Source organism: Penicillium robsamsonii (genome assembly GCF_028829455.1).
Source record: "Penicillium robsamsonii strain IBT 29466 chromosome Unknown utg000005l_segment0_segment0, whole genome shotgun sequence".
NCBI lineage: Eukaryota > Fungi > Ascomycota > Eurotiomycetes > Eurotiales > Aspergillaceae > Penicillium > Penicillium robsamsonii.
In genome coordinates this window covers 1,279,656-1,292,426 of record NW_026643223.1, presented here as the reverse complement: position 1 = coordinate 1,292,426, position 12,771 = coordinate 1,279,656, and the positions used below count along the sequence as shown (strand labels likewise).

General features: G+C 49.3%; 6 protein-coding genes across 6 annotated transcripts; 2 read left to right on the top strand and 4 right to left on the bottom strand.

Annotated features, from left to right (window-relative positions):
- Positions 1 to 1,026: 1,026 nt before the first annotated feature.
- Positions 1,027 to 2,885, top strand: N7447_008529 (glycoside hydrolase family 13 protein; the record flags this gene model as incomplete). Its single annotated transcript, XM_057232791.1, has 3 exons — positions 1,027 to 1,498; positions 1,553 to 2,312; positions 2,369 to 2,885. 3 exons carry the CDS (start codon positions 1,027 to 1,029, stop codon positions 2,883 to 2,885), a joined length of 1,749 nt encoding a protein of 582 aa, XP_057082333.1.
- Positions 2,886 to 3,187: 302 nt separating this feature from the next.
- Positions 3,188 to 3,739, top strand: N7447_008528 (molybdopterin synthase catalytic subunit; the record flags this gene model as incomplete). Its single annotated transcript, XM_057232790.1, has 1 exon — positions 3,188 to 3,739. The coding sequence occupies one exon, from the start codon at positions 3,188 to 3,190 to the stop codon at positions 3,737 to 3,739; it is 552 nt and encodes a 183-aa protein (XP_057082332.1).
- An 85-nt stretch (positions 3,740 to 3,824) lies between these two features.
- N7447_008527 (SCO family protein) lies at positions 3,825 to 5,084 on the bottom strand (the record flags this gene model as incomplete). Its single annotated transcript, XM_057232789.1, has 4 exons — positions 3,825 to 3,939; positions 4,015 to 4,132; positions 4,197 to 4,521; positions 4,614 to 5,084. The coding sequence occupies 4 exons, from the start codon at positions 5,082 to 5,084 to the stop codon at positions 3,825 to 3,827; spliced, it is 1,029 nt and encodes a 342-aa protein (XP_057082331.1).
- Positions 5,085 to 6,382: 1,298 nt separating this feature from the next.
- N7447_008526 (putative phosphatidylglycerol specific phospholipase C) lies at positions 6,383 to 7,827 on the bottom strand (the record flags this gene model as incomplete). The annotated part of the gene is made up of 2 exons (XM_057232788.1): positions 6,383 to 7,186; positions 7,243 to 7,827. The coding sequence occupies 2 exons, from the start codon at positions 7,825 to 7,827 to the stop codon at positions 6,383 to 6,385; spliced, it is 1,389 nt and encodes a 462-aa protein (XP_057082330.1).
- A 697-nt stretch (positions 7,828 to 8,524) lies between these two features.
- N7447_008525 (putative FAD binding monooxygenase) lies at positions 8,525 to 10,099 on the bottom strand (the record flags this gene model as incomplete). Its single annotated transcript, XM_057232787.1, has 1 exon — positions 8,525 to 10,099. The coding sequence occupies one exon, from the start codon at positions 10,097 to 10,099 to the stop codon at positions 8,525 to 8,527; it is 1,575 nt and encodes a 524-aa protein (XP_057082329.1).
- Positions 10,100 to 10,521: 422 nt separating this feature from the next.
- On the bottom strand, positions 10,522 to 12,767 carry N7447_008524 (putative C6 transcription factor; the record flags this gene model as incomplete). Its single annotated transcript, XM_057232786.1, has 4 exons — positions 10,522 to 11,733; positions 11,788 to 12,249; positions 12,309 to 12,336; positions 12,388 to 12,767. 4 exons carry the CDS (start codon positions 12,765 to 12,767, stop codon positions 10,522 to 10,524), a joined length of 2,082 nt encoding a protein of 693 aa, XP_057082328.1.
- Between the last annotated feature and the right edge of the window lie 4 nt (positions 12,768 to 12,771).

Sequence of the window (12,771 nt, the reverse complement as noted above, 5' to 3'; positions counted from 1 at the left end):
AGCGAGCAACAAATTGTGACGGAGAACAACTTCCTTGGAACCTTGCCGGGGAATAGCTACGATAACGATAACGTATCTCCAATCCGGCTCTTGGATTATCCTTATTCCGATACCAAGCTGTATACTGACTGGTCTCTCCGGATAATCTATATTCCGAGCTATATTCCGAGTCTAGGTTGACAAGACTACAAAGAACCTTTGTTCACCATCTGCATCGCCTTTTGCAAGTCCTTGGACGGTAGCACAATACTACCAAGGTAATTCCTTTCTGGATAGTGACTCTTAGCACTCACGTTCAATGCGAGTGCCAGTGACTTGCAATTGCTTGTGCCAGTAGTGTCTTTTCAATCATACCCAGGTGCTTTTGGTTTGCTTCTTCAAGGCGCTCTAAACTACTCCGTATACGCTATCATGTAGCTCTATCAGCGAACCTCCAATGAGTATCGTGAGTCTCCAATTCAATCTGAATGCAACCGATTTGACACTAGTACAATGTTGAATTCTAATCCATGAACGTACATATAAAGTGTAGATGACTATCTATATAACCAAATGTAGAAATACAGATAGCAACATTCAATTCGAAACTTCGTACTTGTAAACTAATGTACTCTATGCTCTATATCAAATACTAACCGAGAGAAATATCAAGGGAATATCCCGATTTGGTCCGCCAAGAACCCCTCCCGCCCAGTTGCATTATTGGAGCCGTTGCGGAGTCCATATCACCCATGTGGAGAAGATCCACATACATCGTGGCTTCTGATTCAATACATCCACCCAGCTGCATTCCAACCCCCCTTGGCAGACATCTCGGGCCGACATATCAATCACTAAGAGCACCGATGATTCTCCGCATCTGCCCCGCGATGGGATGAACATGAGCGATTGGTCATGCTCCAAGTGTCGTTGACAACACATCTTTTACAGCAAATGATATATATAGGCAGTGGTGCTCCAGAATCCTAAACCCTCTCTTATTTCCTTTCAAATATCCTAGACTCTTTAAATCGCCATCCAACTACCATGGCTACCCCAGGAAATTCCAACCACCGTGCCTGGTGGAAAGAGAGCTCCGTATACCAGATCTGGCCTGCTTCATTCAAAGATTCGAATGATGATGGTATCGGTGATATCCCCGGTATCATCTCCGAGTTGGATTACATCAAGAACCTCGCCGTGGATATCGTCTGGCTGTGTCCATCGTACAAATCGCCGCAGGTGGACATGGGCTATGATATCTCCGACTACTACAGCATCGCCGATGAGTACGGCACAGTTGAAGATGTCGAGAAGTTGATTGCCGGATGCCACCAGCGGGGTCTGAAACTCTTGATGGATCTAGTCGTCAACCACACTAGTGACCAGCATGAATGGTTCAAGCAGTCGCGCAGCTCCAAAGATAACGAATACCGTAACTGGTATATCTGGAAGCCGGCCAAATATGATGAGCAGGGCAACCGCCACCCTCCCAACAACTGGGTTTCTCATTTCCAAGGTACGTATCTCCATTCTCGTTGACGAAATTCATCTCATCTAAACTCTACTCCAGGAAGCGCCTGGCAATGGGATGAACTGACGCAAGAATACTACCTGCACCTATACGCGGTCGAGCAGCCCGACCTCAACTGGGAACACCCACAAGTCCGCGAGGCAGTTCACAATATCATGCGTTTCTGGCTCGATAAGGGCTGCGACGGGTTCCGTATGGACGTCATCAATTTCATTAGTAAGGAGCAGAGCTTCCCTGACGGACCCATCAAGGACCCGCGCACTCCCTGGCAATGGGGTGACAAGTGGTACGCCAACGGCCCACGCTTGCATGAGTACCTCCAGGGTCTCGGTAAGATTCTCAAAGAGTACGATGCGTTCAGTGTGGGTGAGATGCCGTTCGTCACCGACGAGAAAGAGGTGCTCCGTGCGGTGCAGTTCGACCGCAATGAGATCAATATGATCTTCAATTTCGAACATGTCGACATTGACCATGGCAAATATGACAAGTTTGAACCTGGCAGCTGGAAACTCACTGATTTGAAGGACTTCTTTGAGCGTTGGCAGACATTCATGTATGACAATGATGGTTGGAATGCGCTCTACTGGGAGAACCACGACCAACCGCGTTCTATTGATCGTTACACAAATGCTAGTGAGGAGCATCGACTGGTCGCGTCTAAGATGTTGGCTACTGCCCTCGCATTGCAAGCTGGTACTCCGTTTGTTTACCAAGGACAAGAGCTGGGAACCAGGAATGTGCCCAAGTCATGGGGCATTGAAGAATACAAAGACATTGATTGTCTCAACCACTGGAAAAGGTAATTTCAATCTCCTAGTAAGACTTGTGGATGTTGGCTGACGAGGAACTCTATAGAATACCAAAGGACGACACTGCTGCGCAAGCAATTGCTCTGCAAGAATATCAGAAGAAGTCACGCGACAACGGACGCACTCCAGTGCAGTGGTCAGCTGCCGAGAATGCCGGTTTCACCGGACCTGGCGTCAAGCCCTGGATGTCTGTGAACACCGATTACCCGCGTATCAATGCCGCAGCGGAAGTCAAGGATCCCAACTCAACATACCACTACTGGGCGACTGTGCTGAAATTGCGCAAGGAGTACCTTGATGTCTTTGTGTATGGCAATTTCATACTTTTGGATAAACCAAGCCAAGAGGTCTTTGCGTACACTCGCCAGTATGGCGACCAAAAGATCTTGGTTGTGTGTCACTGGACAGAGAAGACTCTGGAGTGGGATGCGGCCAGCAACGGTATTGCTGGCGTCAAGCAGGTCTTGCTCAACACTTATGAAGGTGTTGAATTGGCTTCCCACCGGTTCTCTGGTGATAAATGGGCACTTCGACCATATGAAGCTGTGGTGTTGCTCCTGTGATATATATATATATGAGATTCGCAAGCTGGCCATAAGCCACTTCCTCCATAAATTGTACCTAGATTATTTACTACCATGAATAAACCTGAGCACAGCCCCAAACAATATAACCCGAATAAAAAAAAGACACGAGTTCAAAGTATTCAAAGCTGTCAACTCCCACTTTCCGCAGATCGGGGCTCTTATCCGCTCCTCCCCGCAGCAGATAAGCATCGGGAAGGGCGAATAGTCACAACTCCAATTGAAAACCGAAAAGAACCCGATTCCCTCAAACCAATCTCGCTTCACAACTCCAACACAAAATGGCCTCCTCAGAACCATCCTTGCAACCAGCCCAGGTCCCCGCCCACCTTGACCCAAAAACCTACCCACGCACCCACCACAATCCAACTCAAAACATCCACATAACTCTAACCTACGAACCCTTAAATGCAAATACGTACCTATCGCAAACCTCCTCCCCATCAGCGGGCGCCAACATCCTCTTCCTCGGCACAACGCGCGACACCTTCGAAGGCCGCTCCGTCTCTCAGCTCAGCTACACGACCTACCCGCCTCTAGCATTGAAGACGCTAGCTGGGATCGCCGAGGCTGCCGTGAAGACGCATCGGCTAGAGGGTGTGAGTATTGCGCACAGACTCGGGACTGTGCCGATTGGAGAGGCGTCGATCGCTATTGCTGTTAGTGCGGGACATCGGGGTGCGGCGTGGAGGGCGGGTGAGGAGGTGCTTGAGGCTTGTAAGGAGAAGGCGGAGATCTGGAAGAGGGAGGAGTTTGTTGACGGGGGGATGGAGTGGAGGGCTAATGCGGATCGGGATGCTGAGGGGAGGAGTTTGGGGAAGGAGGGTGTTTAGTTTGGGTTGGGGTTTGTTGGACTTGGCTGGTTGGTGGTTTTCAATTGTGGTTTGTGGGTAACGCTGATGGCATCTTTTACAGTTGTCACTCAAAGAGAGTTGGTTCCTCGGCCTCTATATGTTGTTTGTTTCCACAAGTTTCGTCCGGATAGTATACGAGCATGGCACGGAAAATAGGAGCATTTGGAACGCGGTTCCGGCTGAGTAGGGTATTCAGATATTCGAATGACTATATTGTACAATTTCCATACATACGCCTGGCGCAAGACACTTACTCCGTCTTGAGTGGCTTTCCCTCCCTCTTCCAGTCATTGATGTGCTCCAAGATCACCTTGGATGCAGACTCGGGGGTATCCTGGCGGCCGATACACTCAACAAAGTCATTGTCGGGGTCTATAATAAACGATTAGCATAAACTAGATACCCCGGTTATAGTGTTTTATCAGCCCACACTCACCCATCAGGTAGAAGTAGATACTGTGATCCACGAGGTAGTCTTCGCCGGGCTTCACATCCTTGGGAGTACTGAAGTACACACGGTACTGCTTGCAGACGTGCTTGACCTGCTCGTATGTGCCAGTCAGGCCGACGATGCCGGTGTGGAACTCCTTCAAGTACTCGCGCAGCACCTCGGGCGTATCACGGACGGGATCGCAAGTAATGAAAACGGGCATGAAGAGCTTCTCGTCTCCGGTAGCAGCCTTGACCTTCTCGATAATCTCGGCCATCTTGTCCAGCTCATCGGGGCAGATATCGGGGCAGTGAGTGAAGCCGAAGTAGACCTGGTGAAATCAAGCGAGATTGTGTCAGCGAACACCGTTCCATTATATTAAATCCATTGATGCTCTTTTATTCCATTATCCGGGCAACTCACAAAGCTGTATTTGCCCTTCAGGTCCTCCGCCGTAAACTCATTCCCGTCAAGATCCTTCAGGATGAACGGACCGCCAACCTTCGGCTTACCAACACCCTTGCTCATCTCGGTCATGCGCTTGCGCTCAAGACGGGCCTTCTCAACCCGGAAGTAGAGCATCATACCGGCTCCCGTCAACACAAAGAGCAGTGCGGCCTTCCACGAGAACGGGCCGGTCGAGTTGCGCTGACGCATCTGGCCCATTGTCTTAGGGCCTGCTCGGAAGGCGGAGGTTGAGAAATTGTTCCGTGTGGAGATCATGGTGCGCATGGCTTGGTCGCATCGTGGGCGCTGTGCTTGGGTGTAGGCGCGGCATGATGCGGTGTTATTTCGGAGGAGAGGTAGAATGCGTTGTGTTGGGGCGGATTCGACGGCGATATTGCGGGTGGATCGGGTCAAGAGACCACTTGCTAATCTCATGGGAGAAGCCATTTTAATTGTTGTGAAGCTGTGGTTGGGGAGAGGGAAGATTACCAATTGCCAACTCCGGGAATTCGAGAATCTCCAGATCGACACCTCAATTGAGTTTAGTGTGTCTGCCTCAGGCGCCAACGTACACTCTGTATAGATTTCTCTACCACGTAACTGGTTGTTAAGATAAATTACCCTCTACAATTACAAAAATGAAATGAAACCCAAGACACTCGTATATCAAGGTACATTCTAGAGCTACTGACAAGGTAATCAAGGTGGCAGTATGTCTACGTCATATTCAAACAGTAAAGAATCTCTCAAGTCGGTTACAGGAACTGACCTTTCCATGCAAACTGTGCATTAGAGCGATCAGAGCAATATGATTTGTGATGAAAGATGCTCAGTTTTGGTGGCGGTATTAGCAAGTAAGCTTCTCCGTTCAAGTATCGGAGTACACTTCCCGAGGATAGCTTTGAAGCACTGGTGGCCATGCACCCACTCGATGGATCCTTCGATATTTGCTTTTGCATCATGTGAAGCTACCCCAATTCTGTCGAGATAAGCTGTCGAAGAAGTGCGAATGTCCCAGCCTCAATAAGCAACTGACAGTAACGCAGAGCAGCGTACCATAACATGGACATCTGCACCCCGCGCATTGCTTCCCGAAATCCATCCATGAGGCAATTTTCATAGTGTAGCTCTTTTCCAGTTCTGACCACTCTTTTTAGGATAGCCAAAAGCTCAAGAACCTTTGGTGCGGCTGTGATGAAGTCCTTTGAATCATTTCTTGCAACACCACTTGTGACATCCGCTACCACTGATACCAAGTTCCAGGAAGTTTCCAAAAAGCTGTCCATGGGCCCTCATTGTTTACGCCTCGCAGTGCTCCACGTGCATAGCTTGCTGCCTGTGCGAGACGGGGTTCACATGAATCGCATAGTTTGCTGAGTTTCTCGCGCCATGGGGCATGCAGCCCATAATGAGCCTACATCACTAGCCTTGGCGTCAAGAACAATGCTGATAGTGCTGAGCAGATGGTACTGCTTCTCAATCTAATTTTTAGCTACTTATTCCAAGGAACATTTAAGAGTATCTAGAAAGAGACAAGAAGAGACATTGAAAAACAAATTGCAGTAGAATTTTTGTAACGTTTTGAACATCTCGAACAAACTGGGTATTCACTAAACCAAGCCGAAGGCTAGTAGGAAACCCCCTTAAAAGCTGCAAATCAGCAACGGATAAAAATATAGCCTCCCATCTCGCAAGATACAGAATTCCACCATTCGTCTATATCACATCAAGTCCCACTCAAGCTTTTAAACATCATTAGGGAACACATGGGGGTTCTTAAGAGTCTTGGGAGTAGAGCGCGTCTTCTTTCCAATGAGATGGTCAAAGGCAGGCGAGTGCTCGACACGAGGACTCATATCCTTCAGATCCCACAAGTAACCAAGAGTCTTCAGTACCGAGGTAGCACTGTAAGCAGACGGCTTGCCAGTGGCAGGATCGGTACCGTATCCCTCAACGTGACCCTTGGGGGTATAAGGAGACAGCAACCAGGTAGGAATACGACCACCAAGACGATCGAAGCTGAAAGTGTACTGGCTGCCATCGTATGCCTTCTCGGTGTAGGTCTTGTTGTCGGGGCGGACGGCGAGAGGGGGCGCGACATGGTCATAGAATCCACCTGTCTCGTCGAAGGTGATAAGGAGAAGGGTCTTGTCCCATTGAGGGCCGGTGCGGACGGCGTCGTAGATCTGCTTTAGGAGGACTTCGCCGTAGGAGACGTTGCCGGAGGGGTGCATGGAGTTGGTGTTGGCACCGCAGCAGGAGGGGTTGATGTAGGACAGCTGGGGGAGGACGCCTAGGTAGGCGTCTTGGTAGAAGTTCTCGAGGGGGACGACGTTCTTCTTGGCGTTTTTGGCGGTCCAGTCGAAGAACATGGAATCGGGAAGGAAGGCGCCGTTGGTGCCGTCGTAGTTGAGCCATGAGATACCCTTCTCCGTGGCAGCCTCGAAGATGCTGGTGGTTGGGATGGCGGAGATATCGAAATCGTTGTCGTTCTTGCCGTGGCCATCGGTAACACCTGCGACCGCGCAGAGGCGGTTAGGGTTGGTGGGCTAGTTGATGGTTAGTCGGATGTATTTGGCTGGGTTAGGACATGGACAGTACTTACACCAGGGACACAGGAGTGCCAGTTGTTGAAGGTGGTAAACTCATCAACCATATCAACGATAGTGGGGATCTGGCTCTCGGTGTAGTATCCCATGACCTCATCGACTGCTCGTTGGGCAGAGATCTTGGGGTACTTGAGCATATGGCGGTTGGCAAAGCCCGACAGGTCGGCAGTCAAAGAGCCATTGGCGATGGCTTCATTGTCAGGGCTGTACTGGCCGTAGAGCTCAAAGTTGGTACCAGTGAGCGAGTGGTCAGGATCATTGAGAACGGAATCGTAGTTCTTGCTCTGAGTGGACCACTTCTTGCTGCTGGGGTTGCTGACCTCCTCCCGGTTGTAGAAGGGACCATTGTTGACGACATTGTCCAAGCCCTTCTTCTTGATACCACCCAGGATGTTGTCGAATCCACGATTCTCCAGAAGGATCCAGACAACATTCTCGATCTTGTCCTTCATGTTGGCAATGGACTCCTTCGAGCCGGACTTGTAGCCGAAGGGCTCGCTTGTGGGCTTGCTCTTCTCCACGGCCGCACCGATGGCGGCGCCGGATAAACTGAGCAAAGAAACGAGGGCGGTAGTCTTCATCGTGCCAGGAGATGATGTGGTAAAGAGAGTTGGACTGAAGTGAGGATGAAGATCATTTCCTCGGTCGTTGCAAGGCTTTTATATCTCTTTCCCTACGTGGAACGCGCCCTGGTAGCGATATTTGGTGCTTGAGTATGCAAGGCTGTTATTAGACGCCAGAACAAATGAAAGGTCGCCATCTCTGGCACATGTTCGGTCTGTGAGCGCTCAGCGGTCGATCAAAGGACCTAACAAACCCGTGTAGAATGTGGAGTTGGGGTCGGATGCTACCGGTCCAATGCTCAGAATCCCAACTGTCAATTTGCATGTCGACATTGGACGCGGAAAGATTCCTTAGGGCATTGGAAGTATAGGTGGGTCTCATATTACCTTGCAGAACCATGGTTAGCCCCGCAGGTACACCAATCAAATCATGCACTAATGCACTTTAATATATGCCAAGTCACCAATCACGCTTCATCATTTTCGCATGCTTTCAAATGATGAGTATGAAGACCATGTGGCTCCCTTATCCCATGTGCATCCTGCAGAGTTATCTCGGAGTGAGAAACGCACACTATGTAGAATCTCCTAAATGGGAAAATAACGGGAGAACGAGACATCCACATGAAACTGCACGTGGCATAGAAATGATAAAATAACCGAAGTTGCGAGAAAACATAGTGGAGAGCTTGAGATTAACGAGTCCAACCTATACCTAAGTGAAACCCCGAGAGAAGTACTCGGCCAACCCCTCAACGGACGGGCCCTCAAAAATCCCTGCAATATAGTGATCAGGTCGCAGCAAGTAGACGGCATTCCTAATCAGTCCAGCTCTGGCGTATTGGTCCTGCCAAAGGAATACAAAAATTTTCACACTCATCTTCCGGGCCCACTCTTCAAATTGCGGTAAAGACTCCCCATAGATATGGAGCTGCCAACAAATCCCTCGAAGGGTGGAAAAATTGTCCACCTGGTTGATTTCAACCCACGGGAGACGATCGCCGGGCTGTATGGTCCCTTGGCCAGGCTGACAAATACTGCTCCCCCTGTAGTTACAAATGAGCTGAGACCCGCCCCGGAAGATTCTCGTCCTGGCGAAATCAAACTTCAAAAGCAGTGGCACAAGATACGGAATCAGCCAGTTTCGAAGAATGTATGGGAAGAATCCTTTTGATGTCAATGTCGTAAAACCCGTGTCGGTAGACTTAACTATCATCATGGCGAAGGAGCGGCGTTCGGATTCATATGATTCCAACAGTTGGTGTTTTGCTTCTTCGGTCATGTTTGTCTGTTTGAGGACCGTCGCTAACTTCCACGCTAGGTTGATCGAGTCCATAATGCCTGTGTTCATACCCTGCCCACCAACTGGACTGTGGATGTGAGCCGCATCCCCAACAAGGAACGCCCGATTGCTGCGGAATCTGTCGGCTACACGGTGGTGGCTGCGGTAGGTAGAGAACCAGTTGACCTTTGTAATTTCCAGATCCATCGCTTGCATAATTTTGGGTCGAACGTCTTCGAACGTGATCTGGTGCTCATGCTCTGGTGATTCACGTGTGTCACCGTCATCCTTATCCGGGATCAGGATGCCAACCAATCGCGCATGGCCTGCTTTGTTGTAGGGGACCACCAGGTTGAAAGTGTCGTCCGTGATGACCAGGTTACCTTCGCCGTTGAAGAATCTCTCGCTTTTGCCTTCGATATCGGCGATGTAGAACAGCGGTTTGTATGTCTCGCCCTCGAATTTGGCACCGATCCCGTGGCGAACAGCCGAATGTGCTCCATCACACCCGACTATGTATGATGCCTCAAGTGTGGTTGAGGTCCCATCTGTCTCCCGGAACAGGGTAGCAGTGATGCTTGTCCCGTGGTCCACAAAGCCTTGCAACTTCGACCCTCGTTCAACATAGATGCCGATGTCGTTCAGTCGCTTTTCTAGCATTTTTTCGTGGTCGTCTTGTGGTGCAGTCAGCATGAAGGGATACGGAGTCAACTCGCGGCCGAAGTCTCGTAGCGAAATGTGTGCTTTGTGCTCTGTACCAATCCAGAGATTTGTCGCCGGCAGCTTGTACCCGAGCGCCAGCAAGTCTTCGGCCAATCCAAGCTGTCGATACAGCTCTACTATCCGTGCGTGAACGACTATCGCTCGTGAGTCTTTCGCCGGTGCCTCTGCCTGGTCGAAGATGTGGACATTGACACCTTGGTGGTGAAGCCACAGAGCAAGGACAAGGCCAGTTGGGCCTGCGCCGACAATGAGAACATCCGTTTTTGGTTTTAGCTTTGGAACCATCTTCGGAGTAAGGGTATGTAGGTTGAAGTGATTTATTAAGGGAAAAACCTCGTGATCAAAGGAGGATGGCAGGTAGGAAGTTGGTGATCATATATCCAAAATCTGCACCAAACAGAACTGACTTTAAATAAAAATTTTACCAAATACCATCGCCCTGTAAAAGAGATTTACCCCAAAAAGCCAACGTTGATCATCACTGGTCGGCTCTTTAGTGGCCGACCCCGAGAATTGGGGAGGCCAAGACATCTATACGGCATCGGAGCGTCGCGTGCCGATCGGCGCGAGGCTCTCCAGCGCACCCCGATGTTGGAGTATACTTGGATTCTTCGAATACGAGAATTTTTGTCACACCGTCTGATTTGCCACAAAGACTAGCGTGAGCACATTTCGAGTAATCGACAACGTCGAAAATAATGCTTGGCTCACGACAGATATGTTGCATCATCTGTAAAAGATCCTTGAAAGTTATTGAGAAGATTGTCCCATTGATTCCAATCCTTCGGGCTATCACCCAGCATCAAACCAAAGTTTTCAGCCTCTAGTCCAAAGTGTGAACTATAACGGTCTTGCCTGGGCTGATATTGTGGACTAGCATCACGCTCGGCAACTGTGGAGTTCTCATCTTCCTGTTGTGGGCTAGAAACCCCTGTTTCATTAGCTAGCAAGGATGCAACGATGGTTGGACATGGCGTTGGTGTGCGACGGTTGATGTTACACTCTTCAATGTACGCCCGCCAGGCCTTGACAATTAAATTTTGAATGGCCATGTGAAGAGGCGTTCGGTCATTCTTGCTCATCGCCTTGATATGCCCAGAGTACACATTTGCAATCAATTGCCAGACCTTGCTCTTCTCTTCGGAGTCAGTCCGGTGCCGCATCCCCGAGAGCATGAAAATTATAGCGTCCCACGGCATATGATTCACCATGTGCCACATGAATTTCCGTACAACTAGATTGTTTTGGGCGTAATCAGCATATTCTGTCATCTTGAGGGAATTCTCGAAGATGACGTTTTTCTCTGCTTGCGAGATGCGAATATTGGGATCCTGGTATTGACGAGGATGGTGTGCCATCAACCGGGTATAGTAGATAGCTGAACGCGCCATCATTGTCGTTGCCATGTGTAGCGGGATAGATGTATCGCAGTGTCGGAGGAATTTGTCTTCCATGTGTGCTTCAAGTTCATCAATTGCCTTGTCTTTATCCTTCAAGGGCATCGAGGATGATGATAAGAAGGTCCATGGCCCAGCATTAGAACCTTCAGCCTGATTTGACAAACGAAAGAGCCATTTTCCAAATGAACTCCGAGCCAGAACAAACATCATTTCTGTCGGTCCTAGCTTCTCGCAGGCTGGCTCGGTCATACGAGGATCGAGGTCACTATCATTCGCATTCATTGGTGGTTGGACATCAATTGTGGCTGGGAGCGGCGTTGATGCCACACCACAGAATTGCGCAGATGTGCCATCTATGACCATGAGCTGGAACCAAATACGACGGCGCATCTCAGTTTCGAATACTGAAAGTCCATGTGCAGACCCGTCACGGTGGATCCCAATTCGTTGCGCAATTCTAACTGCAATCCCACATAATGTCCAAATAGTATGTGGGTCGGAGAACGAACGCATGCAGAGCTACCGAAACATCGTTAAAATGGCTTAGATCTCATCACAGGAAGATAAACACACTAGGTATAGCATAAACGCCTGGAGAACCACGGAGCTTGATGTACGAAGAATCGATGCATTCTTGAAAGCGAGTTGGGCTCCTCGTCTGCACTTTGATAGGAGGGCTTTCTTGCTTTCTCCAAATGACCTTTCGGCATCTTCTGCGTGCAAGGAAACCAATGCTATGCAGTATATTGCAAACATCAATGCTTCGAACTCCCGGCTTACTTTTGGCAGATCACTCATGGCTTCCAAAATTTGTTGTTGCACAGTTGGAGCATGTATGATTTTGGTGAGTGGGTTCACATTCTCGAGAAACGCCTGCCACAACTTGAAAATATTCAGAGGGCTCGGGTGGAGCTCTGTAAGAACATCTCTTGTTGCAGATGTCGATAGTATCGCATAATCGTCGCTCACATTCTGGGCAAAGTTATCGGTATCATTATCCGATCTATCGCCCAATACGTCTGCTGCATTTGGAAGCTAGAAAAGATGGTCAGAATTGTAGTAATTGTAGTACAAGGGGGCCAAAAAACACCAACCTCATTGCTGACAGTCGTCCAAAGATTGCTGATGTGCACGTCAGAACTCCGACATTAGACCAATTACAGCGCAACTCACTTGTCGAGATAGATGGAATTGCCACCTTTCGTGATCATCCTCCCAGATCCACTTTTCCTTGTTTCAGTCCATTGCTCTTCCTCGGCATTGTGATTCTGAGTGGCAGATGGATCTCCATCGAATCCAGTGCTGCGTCTAGAATATTTCCCGCGTTCTCGAGATACACTCTCAGTGGTTTCTCGATCCCTTTTGCGACGACGAGGAGGTAGTGGAGCACGATAGATGCACTCCACATTCGCCTTGGCGCAATTTGAACAGGGGGTACAGGGATCTTGTCTATCGCATTTGACCTTCCGGTTGTGACAGACCACGCATGCAAATGATGCAGGTTGTTTTGATGGCGAGTCTGTTGCCCGACCACCATTCAAGGAGCCGCTCATGCTA